Genomic DNA, 21,042 nt, shown 5'->3' on the forward strand with positions numbered 1-21,042 from the left:
GAGTGTTTTTCCATCAAGTCTGAAAGTCTGGAAAGTTACAAGAAGTGTCTGGAGAAGCAGCCTTATCTGCTGTGCCTGGCCTGTGAGAGCAGACATCCAAGGCCAGTAGTTGTCATGGTAACGGGAGATAACAGCTTGGGACAGGTCTAACTGTTGATGTTAGAGTGCTGTCTGTGTCTGTCTTACTTTTGCTTTTGAAGAGGGAAGAAGGCGGGGAACTATGCCTTTGGCCTTATTGTCTCAGTAAAGACTTAAAACTTTCTCAAGCCTCTGTGAAGTTTCTTGCTCAACTTAACTCCAAAGTAACGTTCGCTGTCACGCAACAACGCTCACACATCAACAGGGTTATGGGCCCAGATCCAATGCGTGTTACACAGGAGTAAGTGGCTGGTCTGAACGGCAGACGGCGATCCAGAGGGCAGCGTGATTGATTGTGCCAGACAGAGGTGAGCAGAGATGGCTGCTGTAAACTTGTCTGGTGCAGGCTTGCCAATGGAGAGGCTTACAGAAAAGAATTATGGCAGTTGGAGGCCAAGAATGCGTGCTTTACTAATAAAAGAGGATTTATGGGAAGCTATTGAAGGAACACCCCCTGCACCCCTTATAGCGGCCTGGATACGGAATGATGAGAGGGCACAGGCTTTTATTACTCTGGCTCTATCCGACTCTCAACTGCTACACGTGAGAGATGTTACTAATGCCAAACAGATGTGGGACCGGTTGGAGGGCATCCATGTGCAACAGACCGCGGGATCTAAGTTGTGTTTGGCAAGGAAGCTGTATCAGATGCGCTTCATGGGTGAGTGCGATATGAGTGAGCATCTCACGGAATTCAGGCGCTTGTTTGCTGAGTTACAGGATCGAGGAGTCGAGCACTCTGTCCTTCAGAAGACCTATTTGATCCTGGCTTCACTCGATGGGAGTTGGAATAATTTTGTTATGGGAATTGAAGCCATGCCTGACGGTGGTCTGAACGTTGAATTTATTGAGGAAAAATTGACCCAGGAATGGCAGCGGAGGCAGGAGGCGAAGAATGCCGAGCCGACGGAGGCTGTCGGAAGCAAGCAGGATTACAAGCAGGAGCAGCAGCGGCTAAAGGCTTGTTATGTCTGCGGGGCTCGTGGGCATCTCCAGAGAGACTGTGCAGTCAAGCGAAACTCCAGAGAAGGAAGCTGGAAACAGGGAAGTGTGAACTTTGTTTGTAAACAGAAGCCTCAAGATTTAGGACCTATTGACTGGATTCTTGACAGTGGTGCGTCCCATGTATTAATTACAGACAGGAGTTTGTTTTACACTTCAGAAGATGTGCAGGACTTTGTGCAATTAACGGATGGATCGCGTAGAAATGTGGCAGCACGAGGAACGGTGAGATTTGATAAGATTGGAATTCTTTCAAATGTGTTGTATGTTCCTGAATTGTCAAATAATATTTTATCTGTCCAAAAACTGGTAAATTCTGGGTTTTCAGTGTTGTTTGACAGAGACAAATGTTATGTAATGAGGGGAGATGAAGTGTGTCTGCAGGGAAGTCTGAATGATGCACAGTTTGTAATAAAGAGCAGTCAAGCAGGGTGTGCTGTGTTAAATGCTGAGGCACAGACACACCAGGGCTGCGTCCATGATTGGCATCAAAGGCTGGGGCATGCAAACTTTGACACGATTAAGAAAACCCCTATGCATAGTGAAAACATGCGGTTAAAAGACTGTGGGCAGCTAATGGATTGTGATGCTTGCCATAAAGTGAAAATGACAATTGCACCAATAAACCGGGAGGCTAAAAGCACCACAACAGCTCCCTACCAGCTAGTTCATGTTGATTTATCAGGGCCAATAAACAGTTCACGTGGAGGTGCGAGATTCTTTATGGTGGTGGTTGGTGATTTTACGAGATTTTGTCATGTTTTTCTGCTCAAGCAGAAAAGTGAAGCTGAGCAGAAGCTGAAACTGTTCATTAAGAGAATCGAAACTCAACATGGCACCACAGTGGGGGCTATACTCTCAGACCAGGGAGGGGAATTCACAAGCAAAGCATTGAGTGACTTCCTCGAGAGTAAGGGAATACGCCAAAGTTTCACAGCTCCTTATTCTCCGTTTTCTAACGGGACCGCAGAGAGAAAAAACAGGGTGCTTCAGGAAGCAATGAGAGCCATGCTAATGGATTCCAGTTTGGGGAACTCCTTCTGGGCAGAGGCAATTCTGTATGCGAATTACATTCACAACCGGGTGTTACATAGTGCAATTAAAATGTCACCCTACGAGAAGCTCACTGGGAGAAAGCCGAAAGTGCAACACATTCAGAAATTCGGGGCACGTTGCTGGGTACACATACCACAAAACAAGAGAAGTGGCAAACTTGCACCCAGAGCACAACAGGGATTTGTTCTGTGGTTTCAGAATGCATATTTCAGAGTTTGGATACCAGAAACACAGCAATTAGTTCTGAGCAGAAGCATTAAAGTCTCAGAAAAGCCTTGGGATCAAAGGCAAACAGTCATACTTACAGGGTCAGCTGACACACAAGCACAAACACAAGCACAAACATTTACACCAAACCTAGATGTAAAAGTGGAGGGCACACAAATTCCTCTCAGGGATGCATTAAATGAACTCATTTGTGGGAAACGTAGAAATAAGAAACGCAAGGCTGAAGAAATGGAATTTCCTGAGCAAGCTGTGCCAAGCACCAGCTCAAACGGGGGAGCAGAGAGAGCAGAAGCTCTAGTCCCTTTGAGATGCTCTCAGAGAGCTAATATTGGAAAACCGCCTGAAAGATTTACTGTGGGTTTAATAACCAGTCCTGGAATGCATAAAGAGGTTGAGATGGATCCTGAGACACTGTATCTGACTTGTGTTCAGCCGAAGTTTGATTGAATAAAGTTTTAGCTAAATGTACAGAGATGTTCTGAAATGTACTGAACTGTAAACTGGATCTGTATGATGTAATGTACTGAAATGTATTGCAAGATGTATTGTACAAATGTGTTATTGTTATTGTTGTAATGAATTGCAGACATGATGGGAAAAAAGGGGGGAATGTTTGTACTGTACTGTCACTGAGTGTTTTTCCATCAAGTCTGAAAGTCTGGAAAGTTACAAGAAGTGTCTGGAGAAGCAGCCTTATCTGCTGTGCCTGGCCTGTGAGAGCAGACATCCAAGGCCAGTAGTTGTCATGGTAACGGGAGATAACAGCTTGGGACAGGTCTAACTGTTGATGTTAGAGTGCTGTCTGTGTCTGTCTTACTTTTGCTTTTGAAGAGGGAAGAAGGGGGGGAACTATGCCTTTGGCCTTATTGTCTCAGTAAAGACTTAAAACTTTCTCAAGCCTCTGTGAAGTTTCTTGCTCAACTTAACTCCAAAGTAACGTTCGCTGTCACGCAACAACGCCCACACATCAACATTCTGTTCCCTACTTTTGCATTCACTAGAAAAGACAATAATGCTGGGAAAAACAGCAGGGAGTAGAAAAAGAGGAAGGGCAAACAAGAGATGGATTGATTCCATAAAGGAAGCCACAGACCTGAACTTAAAAGATCTGAACAGGATGGTTCATGACAGACGCTCTTGGAGGTCGCTGATTCATAGGGTCGCCATAAGTCGTAATCGACTTGAAGGCACATAACAACAACAACAAACTTTTGCATTCCAGTCCCCCATGATTATCAGCACATCTTGTTTTGGTGTGTGATCAATTTCCTCCTGTACTTCTGTGTAAAATCTCTCCAATTCCTCTTCTTCTGCATTTGCCATTGGAGCATAGATTTGGATGCTGTTCATGTTTAATCTCATTGATGTCACTCGCTCAGACCTTGAGTTGTAGCTCCTAACTGCTTTTGCTACTACATCAATTCTCACTATTAAAGCAACCGATTTCTTCTTAATTTCTCATTTCCTGCATAAAATATTTTGTAGTTGCCAGATTGAAAATGTCCCATTCCCATCCATGCTTCTCACATTCCATGTTCCTATTGTGTGCATCATACAACTCCGGACTCTCCTTTTGCATCTGTGCGCATCAGCCTCTGGGCTTCCTTTCGGCTTTGACCCAGCTGTGTCATTAGTCACAGCGCTACTCGTACTTGTCCTTTGTTCTTCCCCAGGAGCTTGGTGAGTGCCTTTTCACCTGGGGGTCTCATCTTCCAGCACTATCTCGTGTCGCGTTTTGGATACTCTGTTCATAGGGTTTTCGTGGTAAGAGGTATTCAGAGGTGGTTTGCCATTGCCTTCCTCTGAGTCTAGATGCATCTTAGTCTGGTGTCTCAACTTTGACCATTTCAAAGTTGGGTGCCCCTGCTAAGAGTTTAGCCTCTTGGTCTAGACTCCTGATGGCATTGCTCTTAGCTTCTTCAACACTCTCATAGCCTCTCACCACATTAAGGTGTGCATCCCAAAGGGGGGGACACTCTCTACGCAAGAGAATAAATGGAAACAAATTTAACATTAAGAAAGTAACACAAAAAAGCCTGTAGAAGAACATTTTAATCTCTGATCATTCAATTGCAGGAGTCTTGTTTCTCCTTCATTCAGAAGGGTGACTTAACAATATGAAATTGACTAAATTATAGCATCATGGGTGCCTTTATTTGGTGAAGGCATATTTGTAGTCTATGAGCCAGTGCAGAACAGTTGCTGTGCACTAAGGTTCTGAGCAATGTGCAGAGTTCAAAGTATTGACAATCTTCTTCTTTTCAGTTCAGATTCTTAACCAAGTATTCTATAAGTGAGTGCAAACACATTTGGGGGCAATTGTGAAGTGCATAGCCATGTCCCCAAGGAAAATCCAGAGCCATGCCACTGGGATTTTATATATCTTGCTTTTCTAACACACTGCTTTAATAATAATAATAATAAAATTTTATTTCTAGGCCGCCTATCTGGCTGAATTAACGGCCACTCTAGGCGGCATACATAGACTAAAATATAACATAGAGTAAAATATAACATATAATACAAAACAACAATAAGTATACTCAATCCAAACCTACCCCCATCATACAAAAATTTAAACTAAATTAGACAGAGGTCATGAATGCCTGCCTAAAAAACCATGTTTTCAGTTCTCGGCGGAAGCCTGTCAGGGAGGGTGCATGGTGGAGATCATAAGGCAGAGAGTTCCAGAGGGCGGGGGCCACAATTGAAAATGCCCTCTCTCTGGTCCACACCAGCTTAGCTGTTTTGACTGGTGGGACCAAGAGAAGGTCTTGGGAGGCTGATCTCGTTTGGCGGCCTATCTGGTGATGCTGAAGGCGTTCCTTTAGATAAACTGGACCAAAACCGTGTAGGGCTTTAAAGGTTAAAACTAACACCTTGAATTGGGACCGGTAAACAACTGGTAGCCAGTGCAGATCTTTAAGTACTGGAGTGATATGGTCTCGGCGGCGGCTGTTCTTGATCAGACGTGCTGCCGCGTTCTGTACCAGCTGTAATTTCGGGACCATCTTCAAGGGTAGCCCCACGTAGAGCGCATTACAATAGTCTAAGCGAGAGGAGACCAGGGCATGTACCACCCGTGGGAGCAGATGGACAGGGAGGTAGGGTCGCAGCCTTTGTATCAAATGTAATTGATACCAAGCTGCCCGGCTCACCGCCACGACCTGAGCCTCCATGGACAGCTGGGAATCAAGAACAACACCGAGGCTGCGAACCTGGTCCTTCAGGGGCAATCTTACCCCATTCAACACCAGGTTAAAACTTAGACATTCAAAACAAATCTCATAATTAAGTTTAAGGGGCATGACTATAATCCTGTGCCTAGTTACCTGGGAGTAAGCACCATTGAGCTCAGTATATGTTCAATTTGTAAAACATACTTGGCTTTAACATGTCATTTGCTACTGAGCTACAGATGTCACAAAATGCTTTACCAAATCATACACTCTTTCCCAAGTATCTTGGTCCTATCATCCTGGCTTTCCCTTCACGTTCTAATCTTGGAAGACTTTGCCTCCCCCTTAGCCATGTTTCCTGTCAAGGAAGAAGTAGTGGAGATTTCTCCTGGCCCTGCCTTCAGGTTTCCATTGCGGGATGTTGTAGGTGTACATTCACCAGTGGAAGTATCAACCTCAGAATGGGCTTTCCGCTTTCTAATAACAAATCTATCCATGTTGAAGTGGTGAAAACAGTGGACTGAACACCATACAAAGGAAAAGATCAGGATTCTGCCGGAGCAGAAAAACTGTTGAACTGCTCTAGACCCCAGTATATTCACTGATCCAAAAAACCTGCCAGTTTAAGACCAGGGTTAAAGCTAAGTCATGTTGGCTCAGGCTGGCCAGCTGAACAAGCTTATGTTAGTTGACAAAAACTCTCTCTCATGCTAATTCTTTTAAGCAGTTTGACATTGTTTCTTTTTGTTTAAATTGCATATAAAAATAGCAGAGGGGTGCCTGTGTTAGTCCAGAGTATCAGGAAAAAACAGTCGGTGGCACTTTAAAGACTAACTGTATCTATTATAATAAAGGCACAAGCTTTCTAAGGCCAGGACGTGCTTCCTCTGATGCATGAGGAAAGAATCGGGCAGGGTGAATATATAGTGTTTCACACACTTCCATCTCAGAGCAGTGTGAGACTTCCAGGGATTATAGAATCATAGAATAGTATGCACACCAGAGATCATATCTCAAACATACGTTGGATAATGGAATGGACCAAGGAATTTCAGAAGGAAATCACCCAGTACTTTACAGATTACAGCAAAGTGTTTGACTGTGTAGATCATAAAAAACTATGAAATGCTTTAAAAGAAATGGGGGTGCCACAGCATCTGATTGTCCTGATGCGCAACTATGGACAAGAGGCTACTGTAAGGACAGAATATGGAGAAACCGATTGGTTCCCAATCGCAAAGGGTGTGAGACGGGTGTATTTTATCACCCTATTTGTTTAATCTATATGCAGAACATATACGAAAAGGAGGATTGGACCAAGATGAAGGAGGTGTGAAAACTGGAGGGAGAAATATCAATAATTTAAGATACACAGACGATACCATGCTACTAGCAGAAACCAGTAACGATTTGGAACGAATGCTGATGAAAGTTAAAAGGAAACTGCAAAAGCAGGACTATAGCTGAATGTCAAAAAGACTAAAGTAATGACAACAGAAAATTTATGTAACTTTAAAGTTGACAACGAGGACATTGAACTTGTCAAGGATTATCAATACCTTGGCACAGTCCTTAACCAAAAGGGAGACAATAGTCAAGAAATTAGAAGAAGGCTAAGACTAGGGAGGGCAGCTATGAGAGAACTAGAAAAGGTCCTCAAATGCAAAGATATATCACCGAACACCAAAGTCAGGATCATTCAGACCATGGTATTCCCGATCTCTATGAATGGATGTGAAAGTTGGACAGTGAAAAAAGCGGATAAGAGAAAAATCAACTCATTTGAAATGTGGTGTCGGAGGATTGCTTTGCAGATACCATGGACTGCGAAAAAGACAAATAATTGGGTGTTAAAACAAATTAAACCAGAACTATCACTAGAAGCTGAAATGATGACGCTGAGGTAATCGTACTTTGGACACATAATGAGAAGACAGGATTCATTAGAAAAGACCATAACGCTGGGAAAAACAGAAGGGAGTAGAAAAAGAAGACCAAACAAGAGATGGATTGATTCCATAAAGGAAGCTACAGACCTGAACTTACAAGATCTGAACAGGGTGGTTCACGACAGATACTGTTGGAAGTCACTGATTCATAGGGTCGCCATAAGTCATAATCGACTTGAAGGCACATAACAACAACAAGAATAGTAGAGTTGGAAGGGGCCTATAAGACCATCAAGTCCAACCCCCTGCTCAGTGCAGGAATCCAAATCAAAGCATTCCCGACAGATGGCTGTCCAGCTGCCTCTTGAACGCCTCCAGTGCTGGAGCGCGCACTATCTCTCTAGGTAATTGGTTCCATTGTCATATGGCTATAACAGTTAGGAAGTTTTTCCCATTGTTCAGTCGAAATCTGGCTTCCTGCAACTTGAGTCCATTATTCCATGTCCTGCACTCTGGGACGATCGAGAAGAGATCCCGGCCCTCTTCTGTGTGGCAACCTTTCATGTACTTGAACAGTGCTATCATATCTCCCCTCAGTTGTCTCTTCTCCAGGCTAAACATGCCCAGTTCTTTCAGTCTCTCCTTATAGGACTTTGTCTCCAGTCCCTGATCATCCTTGTTGCCCTCCTCTGAACCTGTTCCACTTTGTCTGCATCAGAGTGCGGAGACCAGAACTGGACGCAGTACTCAAGATGAGGCCTAACCAGTACTGAATAGAGGGGAACTAATACTTCATGTAATTTGGAAACTAGTTGGCTTCCTGTGCTTACCCAGGGTTTGGTTTCTTCAAAATGAAGGCCAGTGGAGACTGGTGTCCTTAATGATATACAGTTTATTTACATACACATACAAACTGAGCGTAAGATTGAGGGGCTTACAGAATTAACACTCCAACAGATCTTGCTTCCTCATTTGGTTTCTAGGGGAATCTCCAAAGTCTTTACTTGGGAAAGCACAGAGAGCAAGCCTCTCTATGTCTTTCCAGCTTCTGGGTCCAAATCAGACTAACAACGCACACAGACTACTTCCTGCCCCAGCCAGGTAAGAAGAGAAGGGCTACCCTTGTTCCTATAGCAACACATCTTTCTGTGGCCAAATCCTTATATATGTTGACGGTCCTGGCTGGACCCATTAGTTTGTGAAAAGAACTGGTTTGACTAGTTCAGCAGGTTTCTCTGCTAACTTCATCTATGCAGATTCAAAACCAAAGGATGGAAAGAGGACCCAAAGTCATCATCCAGGCCAATCTTGCAGCCCTGTAACAATAGTCAACTTCCTAGCTATTAATCTTAAAGTCATTAAGCTCAGGAACACAAGAACTTCAAATAATCTCAAAATGGTATTATGGAGACTCTTGACTTACCTGGTTCAGTCCTTTACAGCTTTGCAGTCTGCTGGGCCCAACTGAGGCATTGCAGTCTGTTGCTCCAAAGAATGCAGTTGAGCCAGGGTTAAGGACTAAGCCACCTTGTGAGAGCTATAGGTCCTTTAAGACAGGATATAAATTCTCAATAAATGACAAACAAATACTGGCAAACAGGAACAAAGCCCCAAAGAATCGTGACACAACAGAGAGAGGGGCAGTCCTTTTCTGCAGCTGCTGTTGTAACTGAGTCCATCTTGTAAGCCTGTCAAGACTGGCTGCCCGGAGGGAGGGGGAGGGAAGTCTGAGTTCCCCTGAAATTTACACCTATGGACCTCACCATGGGCTATGCCTGGCCAGTGCTGGTTGGCAGATGTGTGTGTGGTGCCTCCTGGGGAAGCAATGAGCTATTGACATTCATCAATTGGTGCTGAATGAGACACAATCCATCACTGCACAGATGGGCCATCAAGTGGAGTGAATGCTAATTCTCTGGAAGATACTCATAAGCACTAATGGTTTTAGTAGCATTTGTTGCAGATCTCAGTTAAAAGAGGCTGCTTAAATCCCAAAAAGGATGCCTTTGGGGAGGGTCCTATCATGTATGGAGGTGGTAGGGATGCTTGTTCAATTTTCAGGGAGAAAAGAAGGTGGATCTACATTCCACAATGGCCACCCTGTTTGATAATCCAAAGCTAGACTGTGGGGGTTGAGGACAAGTAAGAAGTCTATGTTACAATCCTCTTCTCCCTCCTTCTTCATCTCATAGGAATTTAGTAATGAAGACTGGAATAGATTCCTAAAGCTAATCCCATCCCTGCTCATCTTCCTAAGGTTAAGACTTTGTAAAGGCTCAGAGGAGTGTGTGGGAATGATGTTTTTTTTACTAGCTGTGTTAGCACCAGCTGGAGAATCCAATTCTGCCTTTTGTGGATGGAGACTGTAGGGCAAGTTGAGTGAGAAGTTTGGCACAATAGCAGCAGCTTTTGTAAAAGAAGTGTGACCTGTTTGCAGTAGAAGAAAAGCAAAAAGGGGGAAGAAGATAGCCCCGGGCAGAGCCACAGGGCAAGAGTCTTTGTTTACGAGCAAGATATTCTGAAATAATAATAAAGCCATGTTGGTTCAGTCTCTACCTGCACAAAGACAAAAGGAGACTTTTGCAGAACTAATAACTTTTGGGAGCTCATAATGAATAAAGTCTGGAGTCTCATCCCGCTGCATCCCTTTCTAACTGTGGGACTGACATGAATAGCACAGGATGGCGTCGAAAAGAAAAAGGAAAGCTCCCTGCAGCTGCTGAAAGGATAGTGTTGTTAACAGACTTACTATTTTGAGATTTTTCTTTCTTCTGAGAATAAGCTGTTGCTGAGGAACTTAAAGTCACAAGGATTAATTTTTCTGCCACAACCACTAGCTGCTTGTGTTTAATAAAATACAGGTCACATTTTCAAATATATAACTTCGGAAAAGTCATCTTGTCCCAAAGTACTCATTAGCTAAATGCCTGTCACTGACAAGTGTGTGCATGTGCTCATCATTGATGGTAAGGATCTCCCCTCAAAACCTTGTTGTGCTCCCCTTGAAATCAACCCCCTCGAAGCCAAAAAAACTGAACGCCGCCTGGTGTGCCTCTAGAGTAGTATTACTCTGTCCCATAGAACTCAATAAGAATTACCTTATCTCTTCACATCCACACAGCCCCATTCTTTATTATCTGCTATTTGATCATGTTGGACATTGAAAGAATCTTTAGGAAGCCATATCTTTTAGAAATGGACAGTGTATTAAACAAAAGTCAAGTATTACGCATGACATGACATCAGAGGTTTACTTTGTCTCTTGCCTAATGTTCCTTGGGCGATTGGTTTTCCCAGGGTAGCCGACAAGTTGTAGCATTTACTTCTACTTATATACACAGATATAATGCCTTTGCCATCATATTCTTTCCCGGTATCAGAAAAGGTGCCAACAGGGCTGGTGCAAATAGCTATGCATTTCTGGCTGTGTTGTCCAAGAAGTGTTGTCCTGTGGTGTGTATGTGTGTTTTTATCCCTTTTGTAGACCTATCTCAGCTCCCTCTCTCGAGTGTCTAAAGGTAGGAAAGCAAATCAGACTTAACAGTGCTTTTTCCAGCCTGAGCAAAAGCACTCCATGGCTGTCAATGAACATCTGCAAATAGGGTTACCATCATTTTGTCATTTCAAAAAGAGTACATTTGGCTTCGATAAGTGAAAAGTAAGAGTATGCTGTTGCACCATCTCAAAAAGAGTACATGTACTCTTAAAAGAGTATGGTTGGTAACCCTATCTGCAAAGCCATCTCTGTGGGGAATGCTGCTGTCCTCTGCCTAACATAACACTGTATCATTGTTCTTGTGTCACATACATACAGACCAAACAAGTCATCCCTTCATCTGCTAAAAGCAAAATGATCTGTTGGAGAGTAGGGAAAGTGAATGCAGATAAATGTGAAGATCTTGGTAACACTAGCATGCTCTCCCTCAATTCCTACTGTGGCTCCTTTTTTCTCAGAGCCCTGTGACTCACTTTGTCTCGTGGCTTAGGCTGTTTCCATTTCTCGTCTTCCTGACATAGAACAGAGGCTAAAGATGGAAGGCTACACTCTTTCTCTTTGTTCTGTGTGTTTGTTTTTTTAATCAGTAATGCTATTTTGTATGAAAAGCCAACTCTTAATATTTCCCAACGATGCTAATTTCAGTTCAGTTTTCTATTGAGTAGCTCTTTTATACAATCCTTGCTCTCATCAGGTGAGATGTGCTTGTAATTGAAGAGTTTGAACAGCTGCTTATATATTTTTTGTTAATGTCTCCAGGCCTATATTGGTTCTGAAGTGATGTACGATGACAATGTGATTTCCTCGGCTCCTCCTCCATACACAGCTTATGCTACACCGTCGCCTGAGGTAAGCTGTGTCAAACTTTGATATAAAAAGAGGTTGGTAAGAGCAAGTTGCTTAAAATTGTGGCCCAGGACATTTTGTAATGCTACTTATGCATAAAGCCTAGCTGACAGTTTCACCTGTCATGAAGAAGCAACTTGTGTCATACTGAAGCTGGTGATGTCAGGCAGCACCAGTTTGCTTGAGTTGTCCTACAAATGAATTAAGCTCACAATTTCTAGTTGTAAGAGAGATTTAAACCCTTATCCATCTTGCATCACAGCACTGTCCATTACTTTGGTGTTCTCTTAAGTTGCAAGTCATAACCAGCCTTGCAGTTTAAGAAAATGAAATGCAGCATTCACAAATGTGTGGTAACATGTACACTTCTAACAAATGTTTGTAATTTCATCAGGTTTATGGCTACCCACAGTACAACGCTGCATATCCACCTCCAGAGCCTCAGGTCATCTATACTTCTAATGGGCAGACGTATGCAATCCCTTATCAATATCCAAACCAAGGTAATTGGTAGTATTTATTTTTCTGTGACTTGACTTGGTACATTCAATATTCCCCACCTCAACCCCCAGTCCTCTGTACCTTCATATTAAGACATTTTCTTTCTTTACAATAAAAGAATGCAGGAAAAAAATAGATCCCATCAACCCTCTTTTCTGCAATATGCAGACTACACTTTTTTCCGATCCCCTCTCCCTATCCTAGATATAAAATCAAAACATTACTCAAGAATTTAAAAAAGAAAAACAGTTTTAAAATGAGGATGCAACATTAACAGGGGTGTAGTCATCCAGGGTCCTGAGGGGTCTCAGATCCCTTACTTTTTTGGAAACAGAGTCCCTATGTCTCCAGCGGACTTTCCTGCTGATTGGAGCCAATTAGAGTGAAAGGAGGTGAGTCAGCCACAGAGAAGACTCTTCTCTGTAGCTAACACACACTCCTGCTGATTGGCTCCTAGGTTTGATGATGATGGAGAACAAGCAAGGATAAGTGGAAAAGGTGGGAGTATGTGCACAGTAAATAGTAGATCTAGCTGAAAGGCAACACATGGAGATCTGCATTAATCATTGCAATGGATCAGTAAGGGAAAGTATTCCCAACAAAGTAAGAGACTGAAAGCTCATTTTATTGTATAATCTTTTTGTCTAATCTGAGAAGAATGCATGGCTGAGGGGAGGTGTGGCATTACTATCGTGATGAGAACCTGTACGTCTGAATTTGTCACTACACCACTGAACCATAAATGATAGTGATGGGATCCTCATCTTCTAATGGTGTTTTCTCTCCAATTTTTGGAGTGTACATTAGCAGTACGTCTAGTATATTAGCTGTATAGGAGAGGGTAACATAAGCTACAGCAACTATATCCCATCAGTATCCTTATTAGGATTGAAATTGTTTTTAAATATGCAGTTGTTTCAACTGCTTTTCATATATATAATTTGTAATTTTTTACTATACGGATTTCTAGATATGTTTTATTGTATTGTGAAATCGCTTTGAGATGCTTCGTAGGAAGCGATTCATAAATTAAATAATAGCTGCAACAGTTTGACTGCATCCCTATACCTATGCACCGTTACCTGGGATTGACTCCCACTGAGCTCTGGGGCTTACTCCTGGTTTGCACTGCTAAAGTATGTCCTGCTTCCACTACTTGCTTGTATCAAGAATATACCATATTTAATGGTTGTAGTCAGGGTCATAAAATATGCCTGTACTTAGGTAAATAATGGAGATTTGATGCCAGATTGGGACTCTCACATATTAAATCAGTGCTGGGAAACCTGTGGTTCTCTCTCGATTATGTTGAGACTCCACCTTCGATCAGCCTCACTCAGTATGGCAAATAGGGATGACAGTAATAATGGCCAGCAACATCTGGAGGGCCATATTCCCCATTCCTCCATTAAAGGTTGGGGTATTCTTACATAGGTATCTTAGGGTGAAAGATGGGTAATAAATGAAATCAATAGTAATACTATATAGTATGATGAGATAAAAGATCTTTGATAAATTATCATGTATGAGGACTGGTAACATCATACACTCATGTTATCTGTTGACTGCAGTTGTGTTTTCAATTATGTTGTGTTTGAACTTGCTCTTATAGTGAGACTTGTCTGTCTTCTGATTCTTTGGCATGAATGGTTTGTACCCTCTCAACAATTGCTTTCAGATGTGATCTTCCAAACCATGTTTTGGAGGATCAGGAATGAGCCGTGTGTGTGTCTGCCTAGCTTGGAGAGCATGATGTCTGAATGTAGCCACTGGGTGATATACAATGTTAGTCATACTCAGAGTTGACCCTTTGAATTCAATGGACTGAGTTACTTCAGTATGGCTTCGCTAAATATCACCCACTGTTTTTATCCATCTTCTTTCACATGACACCTCCTATGAGTGTTAGTTCAGTTTCTCTAGCATTAAAAATCATTTACTTGTAAAGACCAGCTATCTCATCTACATTAACTGCAAGATTTGCCTTTTACTTTTTATGGACTCCAGAATGGGTTGGGCTCCCAATTTTAAGGAGACCAGGTTATTGTCTGAAGGCACATGAGACCACTACCTTGCTAAAACTACGTGGGTCAGTGTCTGGTCAGTGTCTGGATGGGAACCACAAGTATGTCTGCCCTGGGAACCACAAGTATGCCGCCTTGAGTTCTATGATGAATGAAAGGCGGGGTATAAATGTAATAAATAAAATGAAACAAGATTTTTCAAGTTTGTTTCAATTTAAATTCCATGGTGTTCTTCTTTCCAGGTCCCTATGGCCAGCCTCCTGCAAATCATGTCATAATTCGAGAACGCTACCGGGATAATGATGGAGACCTGGCACTTGGCATGCTTGCTGGAGCAGCAACGGGAATGGCCCTGGGCTCATTGTTCTGGGTGTTCTAGGTTTCCTTGGGAGCCACAAAGCAAGGGAGATCGAAAATCTTCTCTGCACTAATATATATATTTGCAAAGTACTCCAGTTTAATCTACAGATTTTCAATAAGTTTTAGTAATACTTTTGCAAGTGACACACTGGAATTGTAGTTAACAAAAATTCTGAACCATCCCAAAGGTGCACGTTAGTTGAAAAGCGGTTAGAGTAATGGCTCGTGGTCAGATGAGTTTGTGATTCTATGCACTGATAAGAAAGTAGCAGTGATAGCCGTGAAGTGTTACTAAAGATGGCTAAACGTCCACAGTTGGCTCATTTTTACAGTCAAATATTAACCATCTTGTTAAAATTACTTCCGCTGCTGCCTCAGAATGCTAACTGGAAGGCAACGTAGCACTGTAAGGGCTAGTTCTGAATCCAGGGGATTTGAATCTGATATTTTCTTAACACCCCTAGATGACAAAGATGATGATACAGTAAATACTCCATGGGATGCATTGGATGTTTTTGTATTCAGGGAGACCTCTTGCATTTCAGTGGCTTGTTGAAGGAAAAGGATTGGATACATTACCATCACTGTGTGTCCTGCTTTATTGTAGAAGTCCTTCCTAGAGGGTAAACCAGGAATGGAGCCCTTTTAGCTCTCCAGATGTTGTTGGACTACATCTCCCATTGTCCCTGGCGATTGGCCATGCTGGTTGGGGCCGATGAGAGTTGGAGTACAAGATCTGGAGGGCCACAGATTCCCCTCTTCTTGGACTAGGCAATAAAGATTCTGACATTTCTTTTTAGAAAGGAGTTTGTTTACCATGCAAACCATTCTAGTGTCCTAGAAATTGCAGCTCCATTTAGCTCCTAGTAACAGTTCCTTAGTGCAACAGTGATTGGAGAGAGTTTAATATGTGACAAGGATAGTTCAGCCTGGGTATGGAAAACCCTAACCCAGTATTTAATTAATAAATAGTTGGAGGGTGCTGTGACCATACAGGGCATCAACATCTTCAAACCATATTTTACTGACTTGGGTATATGGAAGCCTTTTAAAATCTGTACTGAGGCTAATACAAAGCAACTGTCTTGTCTTACCTATGACTACAAACTATCCTTAACAAGGCTTTTCACTTTCCTGATACAATACAGAGATGCTTGTTTTTTATTATTAAGGCTGTTATACTTGTACGGTCCAGTCTTAAATGTGTTTCTCCTTGACTAGATTTATTTTCTGCTTTAAAGGCTAATGCACACACACTTCTATAAGAGGACAGAGAAATAGGCACACATCCTCACCAGAAAATGATTTTCAGTGGTGTAAGTTATATAAAAAAAGATGCTCCTATTTTTCATCTACGGTTTGTGCATCCTGTTAAAATCTGAGATGTACATAAGACTCTTCAAAGTGTCTTTAGTCTGTGTGGTGTCCTTCAGTGAACACAAAAGCTTGAACAGCAGCAAACAAAGAGGACTCTGGTCATGCCAGTTGCCCTAATGGCAAACACTAGTCTAATGTACTTCATTCCTATTGAAATGGAATAACTTAATTGTGGGTGGGGCAAAGACCAGGTGACAATATTACAAAATGTTGGCTCTTACAGGCCTTGTATTAAGGGTTTGCCACTGTTTGCCTTGTGGGGATGGGGGGCGTATGCAGCAACTGTTGAAACTTGAGGAGGAGACCTGGTTGTATTCAGTAGTTGTTTAACTTGGAAGTGTGTGCTTTTTAAAGTAGTACATCTCCATGCAGAGGTATCTGTTCTTACAAAACTGGCCCTGTCATCAGTCTAGGACATTTCAAATAACAGTACAGTGAACTGAAGATGGTTTATTTAATACCCACGTAAGTATGTGGGAAGCCTAGTTATTAAGAAATTGATCATATAAATAAAAGCAGCACTAGCTTCTGCTCTGATTTTGTAATTTGTCTAGTGAAACTTTTAAGAGTCCATCGCTTCTGTGCTACTGTGTGTACTCTACAGAATTACAGAACTTCCTGAAATCCCTACCTTCTATGTATTTGTACTTTGTGAGGAAAGAAGAAAATAAATTTTGTCTTGGAACTTGGAAGCTAAAACTTTTAACATACCCCTTGGTTTTCTTGATGATTCAAGTTGGTTTTAACTATAGAAAACCACACAATGAGCTGAAAAATATAAATCTTCATTTGCACATGGATATAAAGGGAAAAAACACAAGGCATCAAGTAGCTGGATTTTAAAACATAGCAGCTAAGTTAGATGATCACCTGTAGAGCAATTTGGTTGGATAAACTTGTGGTGAATTTTGTAAACTGCAACAGCCAATAAATGCGTTGCCTACAAAACAATTTTGTGTGGCGTAGTGGTTAAAGCGTTTGACTATGACCTGGGAGACTAGGGTTCAAATCCCCACATAGCCATGAAGTTCACTGGGTGACCTTGGGCTAGTCATTGCCTCTCCGCCTCAGAGGAAGGCAATGGTGAACCACCTCCGAATACCACTTATCATGAACATCCTATTCATAGGGTTGCCAGAAATCGGAATTGACTTGAAGGCAGTCCATTTCCATTTCATGACAACCAAATAAAAATAAACCAAATAAATTTTGGCAAATCTGAATATTCAAAAAAGGGTTATTGGTAGGAATCTAGTTTTTGGATTATCTAATTGGTCATATAATAACGTACTACATTCTCTATCTTCCCTGTTGTTGTTATGTGCCTTCAAGTCGATTACGACTTAGGGCGACCCTATGAATCAGTGACCTCCAAGAGCGTCTGTCATGAACCACCCTGCTCAGATCTTGTAACTTCAGGTCTGTGACTTCCTTTATGGAATCAATCCATCTCTTGTTTGGTCTTCCTCTTTTTCTACTCCCTTCTGTTTTTCCCAGCATTATTGTCTTTTCTAGTGAATCATGTCTTCTCATTATGTGTCCAAAGTATGATAACCTCAGTTTCATCATTTTAGCTTCTAGTGACAGTTCTGGTTTAATTTGTTCTAACACCCTTGCCACAGACATACAAATGTTATTCAACAATTTAATTTTACGTGCTATCAAAAAAAGCAGATGACATAGCCTCGTAAACACCACCCTTAGATGATGGAATGTAAGGTGTTGTCATAGGCCAGCACTACCACTGAACAAGTGAGGTACTTGGCTCAGGTAGCAGATGCTTGGAGAGGGCATGGAGTGGTACTGAGAAGACAGAGTTGTGTGTGCTGTGTGACCTGCTGCACTGAAGTAATTTGCTAGTTCAGTTGGCTTCTGTATTTGGAAAGGGGCAGGGGTACCATCTTGTCATTAGTCAGGAAAATGTCTTGGGTTGGCCCTGCCATGTCAACATTTCTTTAAGTCTGACCATATCCAACAGAAAATAATACCAGAAATAATGGGTTGTAAGGAAGTAGTTCTGTCAGCACAAGGATTTCTGCTTAATCAGCAGAAATCCCCCACTCCTTCCCCTGTGCACCCCATAAATCTATTCTAGTGGGTTCCCCCAACTTTCCAGATGAGGGACATGCATGGGGGAAGAAGAGGAATTCTGATGCTTTAGCAGTATTCCTTGTGCTGTTAGGACAGGTTAGCTGAACACTGCCCAATACGAGGAAGAAACGTGGGAGTTAGAAATAACGATGTCATTTTAAATCTCTTCCCCAAATCTTGCTGAGAACTTCTAAGAGTAAACCATAGTAATCTGTTTCATCATTCAAACAAGCATCAGATAATGATCTTTGACAATAAAATAATTAAAAGCTTTCCCTACCGACAGATTGCCCTCTTGTATGGAATGTCAAGTCAAACATCTGACCAGCTAAAAGCGCTAGGCTAGGAATGTATTGGCACAGCCCTATGGTTATCACAGTGGGCATGATGTCCTGGGCTATAACACAAGAGTACTGCAACCAGTCATTTTAGACAATATAGAGAGAGATGGACTCTAAGATGGCCACCTATGTAAATACTGGAGTTAGACATAATAGCCTTTTGGCACATAAACTGTCAAAATGGAAACTTATGCTTGTAGAAATGAAAGCCCGTCAAATGTTATGGGTTACTTCCATGGGCAGCAATGTTGCACAAAAGCAAGAGGACACAGGAGTGTACTATGGGAAGGGGAGAAATGGCAACAAAAGGTGTGTGTGTGTGCGGGTTATCAGCCCAGTTTCTGGTCCTGGCTTTTCACAATCTGTTGTAAACACCTTTGTAAAAATAAGAGCAGTCTGTGTTAGACTGGCCTGTTCAGGATACTGACAAGATTGATCTGGCTGAGCTCACAATTTCACCTGGTGGAAGTACTGGAGTAAAAAAAAAAAAGATTGCATTACTCTTTTTTAAGGAACACAACTGACAAATGACGTCTATGACAGTTTGCTAGAAAGCCTAAAAGAACAGTCAGACTGGGGAACATTTCCAAAGGAGGTCATTAAACCTAGTAACTCTGAAAGATAGTGTTTACAAGTAATTAATTCAAGAAATTCAGAAACGAGAAGCAGGAGCATTGGATTAAGAAGTGCCCATGCCAAGCCAAATCCTCGGCTAATGCTGTCTGCTCTGATTAAACAGATAAGGTCTGCTCCAGTAGGAAGGAACAAGTATGAATATTTTTCCTTGGACTAAACTTCAGCTGGGAGCTGAGGGTGCACAGTGGATTGGGTTGCTAATCAGTTAAACATATGTTGTTATTGTGGTGGGAGGCAAAAAGGAAAACCTGGATTCAAGCATCCTGGTTCTCCATACAGGTGATCAGCACGGTCAAACTTGACTGTCTGTTGATTAGTGAGACATGAGTAACAACCTGGGGGCAGCCTAAAGCCACATGTGTATGTCTGTAGATCTGGGTCATGGAAATTATGTGGATTTACAAGATATACGTGTGGGTGTGGGTGTAGAAAATCAGGTAACCAAATCAAGTTGGTCAAATTGAAATAATAATCTGCCTCTCTGGCACTAATTTCAGTTCAAACACTTGGCCCTGCATTATTGTGCAGCACTGTGACTATATCATTGCTTAGTGTTTCTTGGGTGAACTGCATAGGGGTGGTTAATAAATACGTACATAAAAAGAAATGATATTTCCAAGAAGAAATGGGGAATAGGCATATGAAGCTAAGCAAGTCTAGGTCTGGTGAAGGCCTGGGTGGGTGAGTGCCTGGGAACCACATGCATGCTGCCTTGGCTTCATTGATGGAAGAAAGGTGGGATGTAAAGGAAAAAAAACTAAAGGCACAGGAACAGAGGCCAGAAACATTAGTATGTTGGAAATCAGATATCTGTTAAAATATATTTATGGAAATGGACTGCCTTCAAGTGGATCCCAACTTCTGGTGGCCCTATGAATAGGGTGTTCATGGTAAACGGTATTCAGAGGTGGGTTTACCATTGCCTTCCTCTGAGGCTGAGAGGTAGTGACTAGCCCAAGGTCACCCAGTGAACTTCATGGCTGTGTGGGGATTAGAATCCTAGTCTCCCAGGTCGTAGTCCAACCACTATGCCACACTGGCTGTCAAATATATGTATACCCCTCTGATTTTAATGCAGTTAACCTTGTTCAGCAGATAACTTTAAACATACTTGTAGTACAATTATGGTACAGCATACTATTGTAGCATTCCATCTGTATTTAAAATATTTAAGATCAAGCCATATGGATATACTAGGGTTAGACTGAAATGTCAAATACAATGAAAATTGCAGCAGGCTTAAAGTTGAGCTACTTTCTGTTCCAACTATATGTTATATATGGTTTAATGGTGATGGGATGAAAGAAAGCATCACTAGACTAAAGATGGTCTGTCCCTGGATTTGGCTTGTGCCATCACTGAAAGATACTGCATTTATCTTGGATTGTGTTGGCATTCTTTTTTTCTGGATAAGAAGTATGCAGAATTGAACCACTAGATGGCAGGCAAAGTCAAGCAATGCTTGCAGCATATCATCTTTCAATATGCTGCTCTTTCTTGGCTCACTTATTTAGCACAACTGAAACCTTCATCAAGCAAATAAAAAACCCTATATAAGTACACCAATTAGGATTTTTATGCATTCAAGTTAAGTTGAAACTGAGCCAACATGTTATTGAGGAGTGGCTTTATGGAGAGATAAAATACCACTTGGAAATGATTGTACAAGCAGATGACAAGAGCCAACTGAGAAAACAGGGAAAGGAAGGGAAGGTTATTTTGGATGGATGTGTCAACTGACATGTGAATATGTGCTGACCCAAAAGGTAGAAGGCTGAATGGCAATTATGTCTTTATTGCTGTAAGTGGTGTATTTTATTTTTTTCAGATATTTCTAAGCAACCTATCCAAGATTATAGCCTACTCAAGATGACTTAT

General features: G+C 41.9%; 1 protein-coding gene across 7 annotated transcripts in view; it reads left to right on the plus strand.

Annotated features, from left to right (window-relative positions):
* The window catches only part of PLEKHB2 (pleckstrin homology domain containing B2), a 46,899-nt gene extending 29,852 nt beyond the window's left edge, over positions 1–17,047 (plus strand). For all 7 annotated transcript variants that reach the window (XM_061636385.1, XM_061636384.1, XM_061636382.1 and 4 more), the window contains 3 exons: positions 11,748–11,837; positions 12,229–12,337; positions 14,602–17,047. In XM_061636385.1, the coding sequence (XP_061492369.1) occupies positions 11,748–11,837; positions 12,229–12,337; positions 14,602–14,738 (336 nt within the window). In that variant the 3' untranslated portion in view covers positions 14,739–17,047. The remainder of the gene's footprint in view (positions 1–11,747; positions 11,838–12,228; positions 12,338–14,601) is intronic.
* Positions 17,048–21,042: the final 3,995 nt, after the last annotated feature.

Source organism: Rhineura floridana, chromosome 7 (assembly GCF_030035675.1).
Source record: "Rhineura floridana isolate rRhiFlo1 chromosome 7, rRhiFlo1.hap2, whole genome shotgun sequence".
NCBI lineage: Eukaryota > Metazoa > Chordata > Lepidosauria > Squamata > Rhineuridae > Rhineura > Rhineura floridana.